Raw genomic sequence first — 20,432 nt, forward strand, 5'->3', positions numbered from 1 at the left:
AACAAGGAGGTGTTTTTCCAATTTTAGAGAGAAAATTGATAAGTGTTGAAAGAGGTCAAGGAACTTGCCCAAGGACACAGAAATTAAGTGGCCAACCTAAAATTCAAACCGAACTAAAATATCTGTGTTTGAAGCTGTATTTTTTCCCTGTACTGCGCTGCCATCAATATGAAACAAGGATTAGAATCCAAGTTGGCTGGAAGACGAATGCCCTGGCCACAGTACACTGAGAAGCCAATGCTACCCAGTCAGTACTTCTTTTGAATGCTAACTTAAGACATCTTTTCAAGTAGTGCCCTCATCATTTACACTTGACATGAAGAAAAATTAAAATCTTCGTCCATTTTACACATAGAGAGCTTTGTCACTATTTAGTTCTTGGCTCTGTAATTTGATATGTGGGGGGGGTGTGCAGTGGCTAGGCAAAATTCAGATAACAGAAAATGAACCATTTTAAAGCACACAATTCACTGGCATTTTGTACATTCACAGTGTTGTGCACCTATTACATCTATCTGTAAACGTGCTAAGTTGCTTCAGTCATGTCTGACTCTCTGTGACCCTGTGGGCTATAACCTGCCAGGCTCTTCTGTCCATGGGATTCTCCAGGCAAGAATACTGGAGTGGATAGCCATTCCCTTCTCCAGGGAATTTTCCAAACCCAGGGATCGAACCCAGGTTTCCCATATTGCAGGTGGATTCTTTACCATCTGAACCACCAGGGAAGCCCTATGGTAGCAAGAGGAAAGTAAAATAAGAGCATTTAGACTTTTGCCACTTTTGAGGTCGCAAGACAGTTCCTGGAGAAGATACCTTAGGTCTCTTCCTCTTTTTATCTGTATAGTCATCTCTTTTCTTTCCTCCTTCCCTTAATATATCTGAGGATTCAATAAAATAATAATTAGAAGAATGTCTGGCATATACTAAGCATCCACTGGATGTTTACTATTACTGTCTATCAAATGCCAACATGGTAGTGTTCACGTATGCTGGAAATTCAGAAATTAATAGGACAGTATTCCTGTCCTCTAAATGCTTGGTCCACTGAGTGAGAGGCATGTGTAAATATATAATTATAATAATACAGTGCGAATAGAACACAAAAGTGAAGCCATTCAACCCAGGGTGAAGTACCTGTGAATGCCTAGACATTTACATTGGGCCAGAAAGATAAGTGTGATTTTGCCAAAGGAGGAGTTATGAAGCATATTCCAGGCTGAGGATAAAGGATAGGCAAAGGCAGAGAAGGATGCAGTGAGATGCAGTTCAGGGAGCAGTGAGAGGGCTAGAGCATAGGGTATGCGGAAGGGGAAAGTGGGTAATGAAGCTGATAAAGTAATTGAGGGCTCCTGTGCTAGGAAGTTAAGACTATCCTGAGGGTGTGGGAAAGTCATTGAAGGTTAGGAAAAAGGAGTATTATACTGTGATTTATATTGTAGAAAGGTAAGTCTTTGATATTGTACTTTGAACAGTAAAAATTTGATAACAGCCATACATAACTACAAAATCTCCATAGAAATAGCTTTCCAAAATCATTTGTCCCTTTCTTTTAGATGAAATTTAAAACACTTTCTAAAAGTAGGGCTAGTTTAACAACTACTAGTTTAGTTTACCATCTTTCTCTTTCCTACAATACCTGGCTCAGTGTATTACTCATACCCTATGTTCAACAGAGTCATTGCCTGAAACTAAGCCAAGATACCAAATGGTACAGAACAAAAGTTCTATACCTAAGCCTGTAAGACAGATGATTTGCCCCCTAAATGTGTCTGGAGTTAGAAATCATTCCTCCACTTTTCCTAGATACCTGAAAACCTATCCAAGTATGTAATTCTCTTTCATTCTTACATTTAATACAGTTATTTTTATCTGTGATCCACCTTCAAGACCTTTTATTATTAGTCCTTGTAATAGGCTGCTGTAAGACCTTTGACTTTAAACCTTTCATACTGATGTCAGAGCTAGTTTTTGGCTTCTAATTTTTTGTGTGTGATAAGCAAATTAGTTATTCTTTCCATCTGACCTTTTCCTGAAGCTTTCCCTAGACTTATGAATTTAAAATTTCATTAGGGTTTTATTCTCAACTTACTAAAAGTTATAAAGGCTGAAACCAACATTTATGATGATTTTAAAGGGTTGGCACACATTTTCTGCCAAGGGTCGAATAGTAAATATTTTCAACTTTGGGAGCTGTATACTCTTTGTCACAACTACTCAACTGTGCCTTTGCAGCACAGAAGTAGCCATAGACAGTTCATGAGCAAATAGGCATGGCTGTGTTCCACTAAAAATTGTATTTACAAAAACAAGCCACAGGCCAGCTTTGGCCCAAAGACCACAGTTTGCTGACTTGTGATTGAAAATAGCCTTCCTCCTTCTTATCTGTCTGCCTTCAGGAAGGAATGGCCACAGACTATAATATTTAGATTTTTTCAAAGACTGTTACATCATCATCTCTGTTTTACATGTGCATGCACACACATGCACCAAAAAAAATCTCCAGAGCATTTAGCTGGACTTTCCATGTAACAGGGCTGCCATACTGGAAAGGAAATATGTTTGTCTCTCTCCCTTTCTCGAGAGTTTATGTTCTCAGTAGACAGGTAGGAGAAATCTATGTGTCCATTTGGGAACCTATTATAGGACTCTGTTCAGAAGCATAGGTCTTGTCTCCCAGACTTATTGACTGCTGAAGAATTAGGTCCTGGTCCTAGTGTTTAACCATTCTGCACTAGTATAGATAAACTTTCTCCATTTATGGTTTTTCTAAAGGCAGAAGTAACATCACAACCACTTGTCACTTAAGCAATATATGTTACTTTTAAATAAAGCTTCTTAAGCTTTGCTTTCTAAATTTAAATATGCATAGTAATTACCTGAATCGTATGGTAGGTATATGCTTCATTTTTTAAGAAAGTGCCAAAGTGTTTTCCAAAGTGGTTGTACCATTTTACTTTTCTACCAGCACTATGTAAGAGTTCCAGTGGCTCCAGTTTGTATGTCAATATTTGGTATAACTAGTCTCTTTTAATTCTAGATATTCTAATATGTTTTTGGTGGTTCCTCATTGTAGTTTTGATTTACATTTTCCCAATGACTAATGAGGTCAAGCCCCTTTTCATGTGATTACTTGCTACCCGTATCTTTTTAATAAAAAGTTTGTAAATCTTTTGCCTATTTTTAAAATTGTGTTCTTTGTTTTATATTAAATGAGTTTTTTATAAGCTCTAGATACAAGTCCTTTATTTGATATGTAATTTTCAAAGATTTTTCTTCCAACTTGTGGCTTAATTTTCATTATCATTTTCAACTGTCTTTAGTACTGCAGAAGATTTTAGTTTTGATGAAATTCAATTTAGAATTTTTTCTTTTATTCTGTTTTTGCATCATATCTAAGAAATATTGACTAACCAAGGTCACTGTTTTCTCCTTTGTTTCTTCTAAAAACATTATACCTTTAGACTGTATGCTTAGGTCTGTGATCCATCTGAGTTAAATTTCATATTTAGTATAAAGTAGGGACTGAAGGGTTTTTTTGTTTTTCTTGGAGGTAAAAGAATATATAGATATTCAGTACTTCTGGCACTATTTGCTAAATTACCTTTGCTTGTGCAGGTATATATCTAGATTCCATTCTACATTCTATTTTATTATTCTTTTGTCTGTCTTATACTAATACCACACGCAATTACTTTAGCTTTATAATGAATCTTGAGATCAAGTAGTATAAGTCCTCTAGTGTTCCTCTTTTCATTGTTGTTTTGGCTGTTCTAAGTCCTGTGCATTTCCATATGAGTTTTATAATCAGTTTGTGAACTTCTTTAAAAAAAATAATACTCCTTGTATTTTTATTAGTGTTGCATTGAATCTAATTTAGAGAAAATTGACATATAAAACATTTATCCTTTTAATCCATAAAAAGGTTATATGTCTCCATTTAGGTTGTCTTTAATTTCTCTCAGAATGTTTTACTTTTTCAGTGTACATATTTTTTTCAAAGTTATTCCTAAGTATTTCATGGAAATGGCAACCCACTCCAGTGTTCTTGCCTGGAGAATCCCAGGGACGGGGGAGCCTGGTGGGCTGCCGTCTATGGGGTCACACAGAGTCAGACATGACTGAAGGGACTTAGCAGCAGCAGTAGCAGCAGCATGCTATTATAAGTGGCATCTTAAAAATTTTAAGTTCTGATTATTTGTTGTTAGTGTATAGAGGTACAGTTGCTTATTGTATGTCAGTTTTATATCCTGCATTGTGACCAAAATCACTTATTAGTTTTAATAGTTTTTTGGTAGAATCCACAGTATTTTCCAGATCCCTAATCATTTTATCTGTAAGAGTTTTTCTTCTTCCTTTGCATTCTTGATGTATTTTATTTCTTTTTCTTGCCTTCGATTTGAAAATCAGTCATTGTGTTCAACATTGAATCATCTCAATGGATGCAGAAAAAGCATTAGACAAAAGTTAATCCATTCCCGATGGAAACTTTTAGTAAATAGGAATAGATTAGAACATGATAAAGGGCATCTATTAAAAAACCTGTCAGCTAATGTTTTGCTTACTGGTGAAAGACTGAATATTTTCCTGTTAAGATTAGGAAAGAGGCAGGGATGCCTGTTCCTATCACTTCTACTCACCACCACCAAACTGGAGATTCTAGCCAATCTAATAAATGATAACTCACCCTTCCCCCCCACCTCCCCTCTAATATTTCTTTTCTCTGAATCTGCCTATTCTGAGTACCTTATGTAAGCGGAAACAAAATATTTGTCTTTTTGTGTCTGGCTTCTTAGTATAATGTCTTTTAAAGCTTATCTGTATTATAGTATGTATTAGAACTTTGTTCCTTTCTATGGCTGAATAATATTCCATTGTATATATACCACATTTTGTTTATTCATTTGTCCACTGATGAGTACTTGGGTTCTTTCCACCTTGTGGCTATTGTGAATAATGCTACTATGAATATGTATTTATTGACCATTTATATATCTTCTTTAGAGAAACATCTAATTCAAATCCTTGGCCTATTTTTGGATTGGGTTGTTTGCTCTTTTTGTTGTTGTTGAGTTATAGGAGTTCTGTATGTTAAAATCTTACTAAGTATATGATTTGCAAATATTTTCTTACTTTCTGTAGATTGTCTTTCACTCTCTTTATAATGTCCTTTGATGTACAAAAGTTTTTAATTTTGATGAAATCTGACATATCTATAAAGGACAGAAATGCTTTGGACATAACAGAAGCAGAAGATATTAAGAAGAGGTGGCAAGAATACACAGAGGAACTGTACAAAAAAGATCTTCACAACCCAGATAATCACGATGGTGTGATCACTCACCTAGAGCCAGACATCCTGGAATGAGAAGTCAAGTGGGCCTTAGAAAGCATCACTACAAACAAAGCTAGTGGAGGTGATGGGATTCCAGTTGAGCTATTTCAAATCCTGAAAGATGATGCTGTGAAAGTGCTGCACTCAATATGCCAGCAAATTTAGAAAACTCAGCAGTGGCCACAGGACTGGAAAAGGTCAGTTTTCATTCCAATCCCAAAGAAAGGCAATGCCAAAGAATGCTCAAACTACCGGACAATTGCACTCATCTCACACGCTAGTAAAGTAATGCTCAAAATTCTCCAAGGTAGGCTTCAGCAATACGTGAACCGCGAACTTCCAGATGTTCAAGCTGGTTTTAAAAAAGGCAGAGGAACCAGAGATCAAATTGCCAACATCCGCTGGATCATGGAAAAAACAAGAGAGTTCCAGAAAAACATCTATTTCTGCTTTATTGACTATGCCAAGGCTTTTGACTGTGTGGATCACAATAAACTGTGGAAAATTCTGAAAGAGATGGGAATACCAGACCACTTGACCTGCCTCTTGAGAAACCTATATGCAAGTCAGGAAGCAACAGTTAGAACTGGACATGTAACAACAGACTGGTTCCAAATAGGAAAAGGAGTACGTCAAGGCTGTATATTGTCACCCTGCTTATTTAACTTATATGCAGAGTACATCATGAGAAACTTGGCTGGAAGAAGCACAAGCTGGAATCAAGATTGCTGGGAGAAATATCAATAACCTCAGATATGCAGATGACACCACCCTTATGGCAGAAAGTGAAGAGGAACTAAAAAGCCTCTTGATGAAAGTGAAAGAGGAGAGTGAAAAAGTTGGCTTAAAGCTCAGCATTCAGAAAACAAAGATCATGGCATCTGGTCCCATCACTTCATGGCATGTAGATGGGGAAACAGTGTCAGACTTTATTTTTTTGGGCTCCAAAAAAATGGAGGTGATGACTGCAGCCATGAAATTAAAAGATGCTTACTCCTTGGAAGGAAAGTTTTGACCAACCTAGATAGCATATTGAAAAGCAGAGACATTACTTTGCCAACAAAGGTCCGTCTAGTCAAGGCTATGGTTTTTCCAGTGGTCATGTATGGATGTGAGAGTTGGACTGTGAAGAACACCGAAGAATTGATGCTTTTGAACTGTGGTGTTGGAGAAGACTTTTGAGAGTCCCTTGGACTGCAAGGAGATCCAACCAGTCCATCCTAAAGGAGATCAGTCCTGGGTGTTCATTGGAAGGACTGATGCTGAAGCTGAAACTCCATTACTTTGGCCACCTCATGTGAAGGGTTGACTCATTGGAAAAGACCCTGATGCTGGGAGGGATTGGGGGCAAGAGGAGAAGGGGACGACAGAGGATGAGATGGCTGGATGGCATCACCAACTCGATGGACATGAGCTTGGGTAAACTCCAGGAGTTGGTGATGGACAAGGAGGCCTGGCGTGCTGCAATTCATGGGGTCACAGAGTCGGAAACGACTGAACGACTGAACTGAACTGAACTGACATATCTATTTTTACTTTTTAATGCCTGAGCTTTGTGTCATACTAAAGGAATCATTGCCTAATCCAAAGCAATTAAAATTTTTACCTTTATTTTCTAAGAGTTTTATAATTTTGACTTCTTAATTTTAGATCTTTTATTCATTTTTAGTTGTTGTTTTTATATGTGGTGTAAAGTGGTAATTCAATCTCATTCTTTCCCATATGGAAATCCAGCTTCCCCAAACCATTTGTTGAGAAAACTCACCTGTCTCCATTGAATGGTCTTGGCATTCCTATATGAGAGTTTATTCCTGGGTTCTCTGTTCTATTGCATTGATTTAGACCAGATGGTTTTGGTTACTTTAACTTTGTAGTAAGTTTTGAAAGTGTGAGTTGTCAAAATTGTTCTCCTTTTTCTTTTCTTTCTTTCTTTCCTTTTTTTTTTTTTTTTAACTATTTAGAGTCTCTGAGTTTTCATGTGAATTTAGAATGGATTTTTTATTTCTGTAACAAATGCTGTTGAGATACACTCAGTTGTTCCTTATAGAGATTTAAATAGTAAAGGGACAGTGTCTATTAAGTTACACATGAAATGCCCATTTTCAATTCTCCTCATTCCTTTGGGTAGATCCAGATTTCTGATTAGACTTATTTTCCTTCTCCTTAAAGGACTTCCTTTAACTTTTATTGTAGTACATATGATAGTAGTTAATTCAGCTTCTGTATATATTTGAAAAAGTCTTCATTTCACCTTCAATTTTTAAGATATTTTTACCGGGTATAGAATTCTAAGTTAACAAGTTTTGTTGTTGCTTTCTCTCAGTGCTTTAAAGATGTTTCTTCACTGTCTTCTCATTTACACTGTTTTAGATGAAAAGTCTGATCTCATCTTTATTTTTTTCTCTATATATATTATGTCTTTTCTCTGATAGATTTTAAGAATTTTTGTTTTAATATTAGTTTTATGCAGTTTGGTTATGATGTGCCTTGGTGTAGCTTTCTTCATTTTTATTTTGTCTCATGTTCATTTATATTCTTGGATCTGTGGCTTTATAGTTATCAAATTCAAAAAAATTTTGGCCATTATTTCTTAAAATAGTTTTTCTTACCCTATTCCCTGCACCTATTTCCACCCTCCAGTTACACTTTTGTTAGATTACCAAAAGTTATCCCATAGATAACTTTTCCAACTTGCTACCTTGCTTTGGTGCAAAATAAAATCTTCTGGTTCCAACTGGGCCTCTAGGTTACCAAGATGGATAATCTACCTGTCAGGTTCCATATTACCTCACTCTTTACAGTGCTGATATTTAATTTCCTCTTTGTTTCTGGTACTTAGGAATTCTCCTTTGTCCTTTCTTTCTCACATGCTAAGCAATACTTTTTAACATTTTTGCTATATTTTATCTACTATTTCTAAGTATTTATATTGAAAGAATTTCACACTATCTTGGTCTATATCTCCTCAGGGACAGACCAGGATCATTTCCTTATTATCAAAGACCTACTTACTAAGGTACATTTTGACCTGGGCATTCAGAGGAACAAATAAATACCATATGTATATATGTATGTGGGTATTAGTGTATACAGTTGGTTATTATTTGAAACCAGCCTAATCACTATAGCTTGCTTCAATTTGAGAATATGAAATTTTGCATTCGTTCTTGAGAATTAATTGATGATTACTAACTTTAAACAAGGAGGAGTAACAAGTTGCACTTAAATTCCATGTCTGGTTCATTTCCTCATTTAAGAATCATTTGATAGCTCATAAAATGTGTTCATTGTTTTTGAAGTGAAGTGAAGTGGAGTCACTCAGTCGTATCCAACTCTTTGCGACCCCATGGACTGTAGCCCACCAGGCTCCTTGGTCCATGGGATTTTCCAGGCGTGAATACTGGAGTGGGTTGCCATTCCCTTCTCCAGGGGATCTTCCCGACCCAGAGATCGAACCCAGCTCTCCCACATTGTAAGCAGACACTTTACTGTCTAATGGACATTATTTTTGATGAGTTGTAGAGACATCTAATTCAGTGGTCACTGTTTCAGAGATATAAAACTCTACTGAGCAACCCAGAGAGCCACAGTGGAAAAAAGGTCTAGGCTTTCAGAAGGAAAAGACTGGGTTTGAATTTGAATTCTAGCACTTCTTTGCAAGTAATTATACTACTCAGAAAAAATATGCTTATGTAAAAAAAATCACTAGTCTAAAGAATACTTAGAAGTTCAAGAACTTCAGATGTAAAACTGGTGAGCACTGATAATTCCACTCATTCATCTACCAAATGTGTATCGAATGCTTGCTATGTATAAGATAGTAGCCTAGATGCTATAGAATATATAGAGTCCTTTCCCTTAGGGAGTTTACAGCTCAAGTAGGGAGTAGTGCAGAGAAGGCAATGGCAACCCACTCCAGTGTTCCTGCCTGGAGAATCCCAGGGACGGGGGAGCCTGGTGGGCTGCCGTCTATGGGGTCACACAGAGTTGGACACGACTGAAGCGACTTAGCAGCAGCAGGAAGTAGTGAGACAGATACACAGATGAGTGTGGCACAAAGCAGCATGAGAGCAGTGACAAGTATGCTACAGGTGAAAGGCTCCAGTAGAGGTTACTGCTTAGTTCTGAGCAATCCAGCTTCTCATTTTCCTATAACAGGAAGTATTTTTATACTAAGTAGTCCAAGCCATAGATCAGGCAGCACCTGAAACCTGTTCCTAAACCGGATCATCCAGCTGTTCTACCTCCACCTAAGCAGCAGTGTATTTCTAATCACTTTGTCTGATGCATCCCCTGAGATTTAGCAAGGGGCACCTCTGCAAGGACAGTATTTGTAGGACACAGAAGTTCCAAGAGGCACAGGTTATGTAAACAAACTTATACATGAACTGTTAACCACAGTACCTGGAATTGTCCTAAAAGTTTGATCATAATATGGGCTTCCCAGGTGATTCAGTGGTAAAGAATCTCCTTGCCAGTGCAAAAGATGCGGGTTCAATCTCTGATCTGGGAAGATTCCCTGGAGAAGAAAATGGCAACCCACTCCAGTATTCTTGCCTGAAAAAACCCCATGTAGAGAGGAGCCTGGCAGGCTATAGTCCAAGGGATCGTAATGAGTCGGACACAGCTTAGCAACTGCACAACAGCAGCAACATAGGATAATGGGGGGAAAGGCTAAGCAACATTCTCTATAGCCCCAAATTGGGAATGACTGTGAGTAGGACAGTTGGAGAGGCAAGTATAAAATCTACAAGACAGGGGGAAAAAATGGATGATAGTCAATCACAAGCAACTACCAAACATGCAAGGATCTATGACCATGATAGAATTTAGGAAAATTGACCCTGGGCCACATGCCTGAGCTGGGCCTTCTGTCTCCCTGTCTGATACTCAGGGACATCGTGAGTAAGGAAAGGAACATTGAATTACCAGGGGAGAGGAGAGGAGAATATTGCTGATTTGGATTCGAATCTGAGTTCTGCCACTAACTTAATGGTCATGTGTAAATTATTTATCCTTATGTGATTTCAGTTTCTTTTATCTGTATACTGGTCTCTTATATTTCTAAAAATATATGAAAAGCTGTTGGAATTTTGAGGGATACAGCCAATGGAACAAGATGTTTTCCAGGTGGTAAGAGTGACGTTATTTAAGAAACAAAAGGAAAATAATGCAAAACTTGAACACTGAACTTGTCACAGTAAATCAGTAGATACCCAAAATAATGATAAAGGTGGTCCATATATAATTATCTATGTCTTCCTCTATTAAACTGTGTCCTGCTTCTGTATTCTGTATTCCTGCTTCACACTGCTAGTGTGATGCCTAAAGTAAAATTGGTGCTTAAAAAATATTTGTAAGAAAGAAAGAAGGGCAGAGAAATAGAAAGGAGAAGAGGGGAGAGGGAAGGAAGAAAGTTAGCTGGTTTAGGAAGTCCTGTCACAACAGGTGCCACATTTTATGCCATGGATCCCTGTATTTAATGACCTTTCATATCTGCAACAGTCTGTTTTAAAACAGAGCTGTTCAACTAGAATACTTCTATCCTAGACTGTATTTGTGCTCATAGAGCTTTTAGAAGATCCCTTTGTGGTGTGTACATAGTGTCATAACAGGTCATTTCTGCCCAGCTAGTCAATTTCATTGACTCAGATGGAGCTGCTTTGTGAATGAGCTGTATCATTTTCCTCCCTAATTTTTACAGTAGACAATAAATGTTTTATGCCTGGAAAGGCAGTTCATTTATTCAACAGATGCTTGTTAAATGCCTCCCAAAAGTTAGGCATTGTGCAAAACACTTGTAATATAACGGTATGTAATATGGACAAGGTCCCTGCCTTTATGGTGCTTACAGTTGTCATGGGGGACTCTCACATTAAATAAACAATCACATGACAATACAATTGTTATAAATGTTTTTAAAGGGAAAATACAGGATGTTACAAGAGAAATCTAAACTAATTTGCGGATGGGATCAAAAGTATGTTACAGTTAAAATTTTAAGCATCTTAAATATTTCCCTATTTGAAATATTAAAAGAGAACTCCCATAGGTTGTTGATAATATTAGGGATATCTAAATTTGGAAAGATAGACTTGTTTAGAAAGGCACAGAATCCTTAAAAATTCGATTCTTCAACTTAATAAATGACTGAAAAGGGAGACACTGTTTACCCAAGAATACACAGCTTGCTAATAGCATGGCTGGAACTTGAACACAGGTCTACTAATCTTCTCATTACCTCTCTCGGTGAAAAAATAAGATATTATACGTCAAATATAGATCAGCCATGGCCAAAAGAGCTATTAAGTGTCCACTCTGTACAAGCTTGTATATTGGGGGAGGGAGGTGTATATTGGAGGGAGGAGGTGCCTAACTCAAAGTAATGAGTTAGGCAAATGTAAATATAAACAGAAATATACAAAATATGTCTCATCAGTCTGGTTTTACCTGGTCATAGTAAAACTGTAGTATGTAGACCAAAGTGGGAAATACCCGTTGGAATCAATGAAGATATTTTTAAAGGAATATGCTTCTATTTCTTTAAAATGAAAATACTAATAGCTAAGTACTAAGTCTCCAAGTAGAAGTTTTTACAACCTAGTTTTATTCATGTGTAATAATATTACATGGCTTGTAAATTATCCTGATTACTTTGCAATCTAAGTGACTCTCAGGTTAAACATTGTTCCTGATATTTTATTGTAACATTAAATTTCCCTGGCATACTTCATCATAGAGAGTATAGCAATTAACTTCAGGACGGCAGCATCTAATTCTTTATAATTTTTTATTTGAAAGACTAGGAATCAATGAAATGTTACTATTTATACCAGAGATTGTAGAGTTAATGGGATCATTGAAACCAAAAGGAGTATGAGACTTCAGGGAGAAGGCCAACCTTGAGTAGATATCACAGGGTGCACCTAAGACAGTGCTGAGCATATACTCAGCCTGAGTAAACATATATTGAATCAAGGAGACAAAAAGAAAGAATTAAGTTAAACCGTACTAAATATCCATTTTTATGGGTCAAAAGCCAGCAAATATTGATGACTTTATATGATTCAACCTATCCTGCAAAATAACCATAAAAGGAAGCTCTACTCTAATGTCAACCAATGTGGGTATTTATTAAATTTAAGTACACGTATTGATAAATATGTCCCTGCTGGCTCAGTCGGTGAAGAATCTACCTGCAATGCAGGAGACCTGGGTTTGATACCTGGGTTGGGAAGATCCCCTGGAGGAGGGCATGGCAACCCACTCCAGTATTCTTGCCTGGAGAATCCCTAAGGACAGGGGAGCCTGGTGGACTGCAGTTCATGAGGTCACAAAGAGTTGGACACGACTGAGCGAATAAGCACAGCACAGCACCTTGATATATTGGCTATACTCCAGAATTTAACAAATAAATTCTGGTAGTTGAATTAACTTAATTTCATATAACATCACAGTTTAAATGTAGGCAGATGGCATAATCACTTCTGACATTAAAAATATTCTAAAAGATCTTCAACTCAAATAACTTCTACATTATGTACACTTCATGAGTGTGAATGTTATGGGGAAATACTTTCTCTGATGGCTCAGATGGTAAAGAATCCAGCTGCAATGCAGAAGAGCTGGGTTCGATCCCTGGGTCAGGAAGATCCCTGGAGGAGGGCATGGCAACCCACTCCAGTATTCTTGCCTGGAGAATTCCATGGACAGAGAAGCCTGGTAGGCTGCAGTTCAGGGGATCACAAAGAGTCGTACATGACTGAGCGACTAAGCACAGCACAGCATAACCAAGCTTTAGCAGTGACACTTCAGCCTCTTTCTGTGCTGACCAGGGGATTACTTCCTAGTCTTTTTCTGTCCCCCAACCCTTAGGCCCAGTTCTGACAGTCTCCAAGTTTATCTTAGAAAAATCAGGAGAAAAAGAGAAAGGAACTAATCACTGAAAATGAACTAAATGTCAAGTACTTTTCTAGATATTAATAGTTTATATAATATGGTATTGAATTCTCACAACAACCCTATGAGACAAATGTTGTTTCTTTTTTATAGTTGAGGAAACTAAGACCTAGAGAACCTAAATAACTTACCCAAGGTCACACAATTTGTAAGTGGTGGCACTCAGCTTCAAACTTTTTATTTTCACTGTATACTGTGCTGTGCACCTTATTACTTGTTTATGCTGTATACTTTATAAGTGCCTTGTTAATTATAATAAATTTATACAGGGATAAGACAAGGGGATTATTGTTTTTTTCTTTAAAAAACAGTAATGTGGTAAAATGCATTGAATATTTTCCTTTCTTAATAAGGATGAACGAGAAGCCAGAGAAAATGTGAAGAGAGAACAAGATGAGGCCTATCGCCTTTCACTTGAGGCTGACAGAGCAAAGGTAGGTTTGGTCAAGGGACTTCTGGGATAAAGACATCAGTCCTAAATAGTCTTTGATTATTTAAGTGCCAGTCCTTTAATCATCTTGATCCATGAGAGGTGGCTTTGCCTTGGAGAAAGCTGGATTCAGTTAACAGAAAGAATATAATTCTGCCTCTGGTTCTTAAAGCATGGTCCATTTTGACAAGATATAGCTTTTTCAAGAATCATGAGAAATGAAGATACAAATGGGCCTAGTATTTACTTCATTTGTTCTTTAATCAGCCTATGGTGAAATTTAGCAATGTTTTAAAAAATCTTCAGGTGATTTTAATGTGCAGTCAGGGTTGAGAACCACTGGCTTATTTAGTGCTTTTGAGCACACACTTCCACAAGAGGAAAATGAATAAGCCACAGTTTCTTACCCTCGAAAGAAGGCTCACTGTGGTGGAGAGTAGATTAAGTTAAGAGCACAGATAGCTGGAACACTTGGGCAAGGATCGTAAATGTCATAAGGGAAGCCCTGAGTTCTGTAAGAGTTCAATGAACAGAATTTCCAGTGGAAAGCTTTTATGGACAGCCAAGAAGTGGGAATGTACTTGGAAGGGTTTCATAGAAGAGGCTGTTTATTCCAACCAGATAGAGAAAGAGAGATAAGAGAGGAAGTAATATATGCTAGCAGGAAGGGCAGAAAGCAGGGGTTCATGACAGAGGCTGGCTTGATATTTGGGTACAGGAGAGGTTGATGACTGTAGCCATGAAATGAAAAGACATGTGCTCCTTGGAAGAAAAGCTGTGACAAACCTAGACAGTGTATTAAAAAACAGAGACATTACTCTGCCAACAGAGATCCGTCTAGTCAAAGCTATGGTTTTTCCAGTAGTCATGTCTGGATGTGAGAGTTGGACCATAAGGAAAGCTGAGTGCTGAAGAACTGATACTTTTGAACTGTGGTGCTGGAGAAGACTGTTGAGAGTCCTTTGGATTGCAAGGAGATCAAACCAGTCAATCCTAAAGGAAATCAGTGCTAAATATTCATTGGAAGAACTGATGCTGAAGCTCCAATACTTTGGCCACCTGATGCAAAGAACTGACTCTTTAGAAAAGACCCTGATGCTGGGGAAGATTGAAGGCAGGAGGAGAAGGGGATGACAGAGGATGAGATGATTGGATGGCATCACCAATTTGATGGACATGAGTTTGAGCAAGCTCCAGGACTTGGTGATGGACAGGGAAGCCCGGCATGCTGCAGTCCGTGGGGTGGCAAAGAGTCTGACATGACCGACTGACTGAACTGAACTGAACTGAGGTAGCAGAAAAGACCAGAAAGGATGACCAGAGAAAGGCTCTAAAGGATCTTGAATGCTGCAATACCCAGAGCACCTAAACACAAGTTTAATAGGAACCTAAACATGATCCAAGACCTATGCTTTGTTGTTGCTTTAATTTCCATCTTTGTTCCAGAGAGAAACATTTTCATTACTATAGTGTACCTCTGGGCCATGCTGAGAATGGATTTTTTCTTTTTTTAAGTAGACCAGTGTTTATTGAGTGTTGAATTCCATTCTTTTTTATCAACAGAGGGAAGCTCATGAGAGAGAGATGGCAGAACAGTTTCGTTTGGAACAGATTCGAAAAGAACAAGAAGAAGAACGTGAGGTAGGGCATAATTTTTAGAAAAGTTATTAAAATGCTACGTCTATTTCCATTGCATTTGCTACTAAGGATGTTAATATGTCTTATAACTTAATTCTTTCCACTTTTCCCAGACTCATTTTAGTATGGAAAACTAACCTTTTTTTAAGAAGAATCATTCCTGATCTGTTATGTTTTTGAACTCTTAGAAAGCTTGACCTTGTACTAGATTCATGGTTTTTTATTCTTCTCAATTCCTCTCCCCTTTCCTGCCTGACAGATATTCCCATCCTTCCTAAATATTGTCTCACCCCACAAAGACTGTATTTTCTCCCCTTTTCCCAGACTTCACTATACCCACCCAGAGAAAGAGAATTACTCCTACAACATCTTGCACTGGGCCCCTAATTATGAGAAATCCATTTAGCTTAGCTGATGTTTTTTTTCCCCCTTGAGTTCATGTCATGTCTATGATAACGTAGAGAATTTTTCATTCACTCATTTTGCAAATATTTTTTGCCTACTTAGTACATGTCTGAAATCTTTAGGAACAGGGCTATGGGTCCTCCCTTCCAGGAATTCATAGTCTTATAAAAATAAAATTACATAATATTTGTAAAAGGTATTCTAGTGATTTATCTGAAGTGCAATGGGAAAAAAAAGGAAGTGGTATCAAATGACTTCCTTGGATGGCTCGCAGAAAAGGACTTTTAGAACTTTTTGCTAGACGTGAAATTAATGGCCAAATTCATTTATCAAAAGAGGAAGCAAGTGATGGAAAAGCCTGGAGGGCCCTAACTTGGGCTGAGGAAAACTCCATTAGTCTTCATTCTTTGTCAGAGGATGCTGCCTCATAACTTATTCAGCAGATTTTTAAAAATTGATATATAGTTGATTTTACAACATAGTGTTAGTTTCAGGTGTACAGAGAAATGATTCAGATACACACACACACACACACACATATTTTTTTTTCAAATTCTGTTCCATTATAGATAATTACAAGGTTTTGACTATAGTTCCCTATGATATACAATAAATTATTTTTGTTTATTTTTTATATAGTAGTGTGTTAATCCCACACTCCTATTTTATCCCTTTCCCCTTCTTTCCTTTTTGATAACCATAATATTGGTCTTTCTTAGTCTGACTTACTTCACAAGAGTATGGTAATCTCTTGGTCCATCCATGTTGCCACATATGGCAATATTTCATTCTTTTTTATGGCTGAGTAATATTCCATCCTGTATAGGTAGCACATCTTCTTTATCCATTGATCTGTTGATGGACACTTAGGTTGCTTCCATGTCTTGGCTTTTGTAAACAGGGCTGCTGTTTATACCTCAGTGTAAACACACTGAGGTGTATGTATCTTTTCAAACTAGAGCTTTTAATCTTTTCTGGATATATGCCCAGGGGTAGGATTGCTGGATCATGTGGTAGCTCTCCTTTTAGTTTTTAAAGAAACCTCCATATTGTTCTCCATAGTGAATACACCAATTTACATTTCCACCAACAGTGTAGGAGGGTTCCCTTGTCTCTACATCCTCTCCAGCATCAACAAATGATTTTTTAATAAGAATTATGCTTAGCACTGAAAGAGAAACAAAGGCTAGAAAGACATTTTCTGCCTGCAAGAAGAGATTACATGTTGTAGGGAAGTTGCAACATGTCTACAATTAACAGCAGATCAAGGGAAAAGGTGCTAAATAACATGAGAGAAATAAAAGCAAAATACTTATGAGTTTAGGGGCAAAGTAAAAATCTTTCACAGCTTTTGAAATCAGACAACACTATAGAAGAGGTGATATTTGAGGTAGGTCTTGAGAAATGCGTAAGATTTCACCGTTTGGAAATCAGAGTTTATTCATGTTCAAACACTTATTGAGTGCCTATCACATATGTGCAAGATACTATACCTGACAAACTCTAGTCTTTGTACATGCTGAAGACTCTCAATAATGGAAGGTAGAAATAACTTTGTTGAACATCTTCTGTGTCAAGTACTCTGCCAGCTGCTTTACCTGTGTTTACTTATTGACCATTAAAACAAGCTATAAGGTTAGAGATTTCTCTTCACATGTGAGAAAACTGAAGCTCATTGAGAAGTCACACATAGAAATGGGAACAGCTGAGATTCTCACTTAGGTCTTTATGACTGTGTACCAAGCTCATGCTCTTTTGCTTACTCCATTCCAGTACAAGGCCATTTTTCATTGTGTATGACCATAGGAATCATGTGTGTAGAGTTTCATAAAAGTTTGGATAAGAGATTTGTCACTATACGTTTAGGCTATTTCAAGAAATACAGTGTTTTTAAAAAGTATTTATTTATTTGGCTGCAAAGGGTCTTAATTCTAGCATCTTTAGTTGTGGCATGCAGGATCTAGTTTCCTTACCAGGGATTGAACCCAAGCCCCCTGCATTGAGGGCTTCACAGGTGGCATACTGGTAAAGAATCTGCCTGCCAGGTGGGAGACCTGGGTTCAAACCCTGGGTCCAGAAAATGCCCTGGAGTAGGAAATGGCAGCCCACTCCAGTATTCTTGCCTGGAAAATTCCATGGACAAAGGAGCCTGGCAGGCAACAGTCCGTGGAGTCGTGTCAGACACAACTGAGTGACTAAGCACACCCCTGCGTTGAAAATATGGAGTCTTAGCCACTGGACTACAAGGGAAGTCCCAAGAAATATAGTTTTAAAATATTAGAACTTTTACTTTTATGCTCTTTCACAAATGTGCTTGCTTTCTCTCTAATAGTATATTTTCAACATATATTTGCTAGATGCCAAGTGTACACAATTAACTGCCTGTTTTAGACCTAGAAAGTGAAAGTGAGTCACTCAGTCATGTCCGACTCTTTGCAACCCCATGGACTATGGAATTCTCTAGGCCAGAATACTAGAGTGGGTAGCTTTTCCCATCTCCAAGGGATCTTGAGCTTGGTAGCATATGTACTTTCTTCTGATGATTTACCTTATTTACCCTTCGCTAAAATTTTCTCTCTTTCCAGTGTTGGTAAAGCTTGTCCTCTCATAGAATACCCCATAAATATCCTTTAGCATACTTCAGTGGAAGTGTGTACCAGCTGTAAACATGTGTAAGGACAGGACGCAGGGGGAGAAAGGATAAGTCATACTTTGCAGTTAGTCATTACTTGAACTTGTCCTTTGGTGTACTCCCAAAAACAACTTCAGGTAATGCTGAACTATCCTTTCCCTCAGAGAGCTGCATTAATGGCTTTTATAAATCCCACCACTGAGAAACTCTTTATCTTCTGCTTATCTTAGTTTGGACTTCCCTGGTGGCTCAGGGATAAAGTATCTGCCTCCAGCGCAGGAGACTCAGGAAACACGGATTCGATCCCTGGATCAGGAAGATAACCCCTGGAGGAGGAAATAGCAACCCACTCCAGTATTCTTGCCAGGAAAATCTTGTGGGCAGAAGAGCCTGATGGGCTACAGTCCATGGAGTTGCAAAGAGTCATAGACACAACTGAGCACGAGCACCTATCTCAATTTAATTCAGTGCTATCCAGACTCAGTTCCTATTTTTTCATGGAGCACCAGTTAACATATTTCAGCACACTAGTGTATAATAAATGTCTCTTTGGGAAAAGCTGGTATTTTGAAACCTCTGAAAAAACTGAGACCCAGGGAGATTATCCAGTTTGCTTATGGTCACTAAACAGGTTGGACACATAATCTGGACTAGAAACCGAGTCACCTGACTTTTCACAGTAACACTGCATCCCTTTCTAACCAGAAAACCTAAGCTATGTAATTGTAGAGAAACAAGAATGGTTTTATTATTTTCATTATCTCTAAGTATTACAACATTCTTTAGAAAAATGAAGTACTGAATAGTTAGATCACCTTGGTTACAGGAAAATTCCTTCAGAATTGGCTTTATTTTGCTATGGTAAGTCCTGAAGTAAAATCAGTAAAATCTAGGAATGCATTTGATCTGGTCCTTGGCCATGATAAGGTGAAAGTCTGTAAGACTATTCTGAAGGGGAAAAAAAAAGAAATGACAAGAAAAATTTGTGCTGTCTTCCTAATTTATATATCTACTTACTCTTTCCAAAATGAATTTCAAATAACTGACATAAATACATGCAATTTGATTCAAATGGATTAAAAGCAAAAGAAAAGATGAAGAAATCAAGACAAGGTAAATTAAGGAAGATAAAGCCAAAGATAAGATTAATATGTTGACAACAGATAATCCAGCAGAGACACCAAATGCATATGACTGAGTTCTGTACATTTGCCACAGAATTTGTTATTTGCTTCTCTTGGGCTAAAGGAAAATATGATTGTTTACAGGTGTTACTCTGTCTATAATATCAGATAAAAGCTGATGTTACAGTCCCTCAGAAGGTGCCTAGATTTTTCAAGCACAAAGACCATAGAGCAATGTTCCATATGGTTCCTGTTCGAGAGGAAAGTATGCAGTATGGTGAATACTGTTCTCAAGTATATCCAGTAGCTGTAATAGCAATAGCAAGTCATGTATAACAGCTTCTTACAACTTTCAACTTTAAAGTCATAAGACCAGAGCACAATTTAATGAAAGCATCTCTGCAAAGGCTCAAACAATACATTTTTCTGATAGTTCAGTTTAAAGAATGGATTTTATCATAATTAAAGAAATGTATGGGGCTTCCCTGGTGGCTCAGTGGTAAAGAAACTGCCTGCCTATTCAGGAGACATGGGTTCAATCCCTAATCTGGGAAGATTCCCCCATGCCGCAGAGCAGCTAAGCCCATGTGCCATAACTGTTGAGCCTGTGCTCTTGAGCCCAGGAGCCACAACTACTGAAGCCTGCGTGACTTAGAGGCCATGCTCTGCAACAAGAGAAGCCACTACAATAAGAAGCCTGTGCACTGCAACTAGAAACTAGCCCCCATGTGCCACAGCTAAAGAAAGCCTGTGAGCAACAAAGGCCTAGCGCAGCCAAAAAAATTTTTTTTAATTTATTTTTAAAGAAATGTATGAACTACATATCCTTTAAGAAATCTTTCCTGAATATTGTTTTTTGTCACTGAGTTTGGAGTAAGTAGAGAAGGTTTCAACTAAGATTGTTGACTCCCA

At 37.7% G+C, this 20,432-nt stretch overlaps 1 protein-coding gene across 3 annotated transcripts in view; it reads left to right on the plus strand.

The window, feature by feature from the left end:
- FAF1 (Fas associated factor 1) overlaps window positions 1–20,432 on the plus strand; it is a 497,629-nt gene that overhangs the window by 421,330 nt on the left and 55,867 nt on the right. For all 3 annotated transcript variants that reach the window (NM_001046318.1, XM_059884654.1, XM_059884655.1), the window contains 2 exons: window positions 13,645–13,725; window positions 15,285–15,362. In NM_001046318.1, coding sequence (NP_001039783.1) covers window positions 13,645–13,725; window positions 15,285–15,362 — 159 coding nt within the window. The remainder of the gene's footprint in view (window positions 1–13,644; window positions 13,726–15,284; window positions 15,363–20,432) is intronic.

This window comes from Bos taurus, chromosome 3, assembly GCF_002263795.3.
Source record: "Bos taurus isolate L1 Dominette 01449 registration number 42190680 breed Hereford chromosome 3, ARS-UCD2.0, whole genome shotgun sequence".
In the NCBI taxonomy this organism is placed as follows: Eukaryota; Metazoa; Chordata; class Mammalia; order Artiodactyla; family Bovidae; genus Bos; species Bos taurus.